This window comes from Rhinopithecus bieti, unplaced genomic scaffold (genome assembly GCF_001698545.2).
Source record: "Rhinopithecus bieti isolate Rb0 unplaced genomic scaffold, ASM169854v2 scaffold_18688, whole genome shotgun sequence".
NCBI lineage: Eukaryota > Metazoa > Chordata > Mammalia > Primates > Cercopithecidae > Rhinopithecus > Rhinopithecus bieti.
In genome coordinates this window covers 655737-658089 of record NW_016809492.1, presented here as the reverse complement: position 1 = coordinate 658089, position 2353 = coordinate 655737, and the positions used below count along the sequence as shown (strand labels likewise).

The 2353-nt window shown below is 37.9% G+C and overlaps 1 protein-coding gene across 1 annotated transcript in view; it reads right to left on the bottom strand.

The window, feature by feature from the left end:
• Positions 1-241: 241 nt before the first annotated feature.
• The window catches only part of LOC108540494 (laminin subunit beta-4-like), a 16830-nt gene continuing 14718 nt past the window's right edge, over positions 242-2353 (bottom strand). The window contains exon 5 of the mRNA XM_017889602.1: positions 242-860. Within this exon, the coding sequence (XP_017745091.1) occupies positions 721-860 (140 nt within the window). The 3' untranslated portion in view covers positions 242-720. The remainder of the gene's footprint in view (positions 861-2353) is intronic.

The following is a 2353-nucleotide window of genomic DNA, read 5'->3' as shown; positions in this document are numbered from 1 at the left end:
TTGAAATGAGACATATATGATCTTTCCTTATACTAAACAATAAGAACATGATTTGTTAGTTCTTTTAAAAATATAGCAAACCACATCTTTACAGCAAAAAATGCTCCACTGATAAATGAGGAGAAGTAGTTCAATATTTAATCTTTTGAATATTGTTCCAGTGCCATTTGGGGAAAACAGAATCCCCTGGTTGAGAATGAGTGTGTAGGAAAGTAGGTATAAAAGCAAGTTACCTTTTGAATTCTATGCAGTTTATTCACAAAAGAATAATTTTACAAATAAAAGTAAATCCAAATACACGTAAAATATAGGACAATCTAGTATATGCCATCCATATGTATTCCATCCTAGTATTGGAGATATTTATTTAATGTTTAGGTTTATTTGACTGAAATCATTATTAGTAAGTAGAGTACTTACTAAAATTTCTACTTGTTATATGGAACCTGTTATTTTTAAGTTAGGAAAGAGAAAGGAAGGCAAGAGGAAAGGTTTCTGAAACTAGAGACAATCTCATTACTTTCCCCTTTCAATTATGAAGTGGCATTTTCCTGGTGACATTTCAACCTCCAACCACACTGAGCAGGTGTGTAATAAGGATGGGATGTGGGAAAGGAAGGTAGAAGACATTGTCAGTATTTCACAGGTTCAACAGAGCCCCATGGGCTTGTACATCAGAAACCAGAAACAAAGGCACAAGCTTTTGCACTTTAACTCTGCCTAGCTATAGCACGTAGCATATTTTTTTTCTTGTTCAACAATTTCATTTTTAATGGCAACAACTTGATCTTCCAATATTCTCAGTTGATCAGCTTTTGCTTGTCTACTTAGATTCAAATCTTGGATTTTCCTTTCTAAATCTGAAAGTAGAAAACGAAAGAAATGATACATTTCCATTTGATAGATTCCTCCTGGATATCCACATTATACTAAACACAGGGATTTGCGCGCCTCTCAAATATATATTTAGTTTTCTGTTTGGAGTCAATGGATCAAACATCTATTTTCATCAGGCTTCTCAAGGTTTTCATTTAAATTAGAGCAAACTGACATTTTGTCTAAAACTTTTATATCTAAAGGCATTTATCAATGTGAGGCTGTAGTTGGTTAGAATTCATTAGACATGAAAAGACAGATAACACTTGATGGGACTTGCTGAAGTGCTATATTTCCAAAGGTTTGTTCTTATTATTTTAGCTTCATTTTAAAACATGTTCTTTACTTTAGTGTTTTCCAATCTTTCAGAAAAAAAGACTGACTTTCATGTGTTCATTCTTCTTCCCTGCTGATACTGAAGTCCCCGAACAGTAACAGCTAAGTGATGCCTTTCTTGGCTTCACTCCTATCCATCCATCAATCCATTGATCCATCCATCCATCCGTCCATCTGTCCATCCATCCATCTATACATTCATTTATATATTCTTCATTCAACAAATATCTGGAAATTCTAGTAAACCTTAACAAGGAGTCCGTATTAGCGGATACAAGATGCACAGAAAGCTACAGTTAATAATGTGAGGCAGCATTTTGCAAAGAAACTCTGACATTAGAGTTTTTGCAAAACTTCTAGAAGAGGGAAGGTAAATGTCTCACTTCACTTGGTCAGATCACACATGAATACCAAGTTGGTTTGGAGTAATTGTCAAACTAACATGTGTTTAGAAAAAAGAATCAGATTGCTGAAGATACTTGAAACTGTCCTGTAAACAAACATTGAATTAACTGGTGATGTTTCATATGAGGAAGGCAGATTCAGGGCATGTGCCATGGCTGTTTTCAAGTATCTGAAGGACCAACCTAGGAAAGCAGAGTAAATGTGTTCTCTGTCATCCTGAGGAAATAAAATGGAAAAAGCTCCATGAAGGAAGATTTTGTCTAAATATAAAAAACTCTCTAGGAGTCATGGCTGCTCAAAGACAAATGAGCTGCTGTGGAAGGTGGTAAGTGTTCTGTCACTAGATGCCTGCCTGCCTGCCTGCCTGCCTGCCTGCCTTCCTTCCTTCCTTCCTTCCTCCCTCCCTCCTTCCTTCCTTTCCCTTCTTTTTCCTTCCTTTCTCTTTTTCTCTCTCTCTCTCTTTCTTTTTTTTTGACAGAGTTTTGCTCCTGTTGCCCAGGCTGGAGTGCAATGGCACGATCTCAGCTCACGGCAACCTCCGCCTCCCGGGTTCAAGTGATTCTCCTGCCTCAGCCTCCTGAGTAGTTGGGATTACAGGCATATGCCACCACACCTGGCTAATTTTGTACTTTTAGTAGAGATGGGGTTTCTCCATGTTGGCCAGGCTGGTCTTGAACTCCCGACCTCAGGTGATTCACCCACCTCGGCCTCCCAAAGTGCTGGGATTACAGGCATG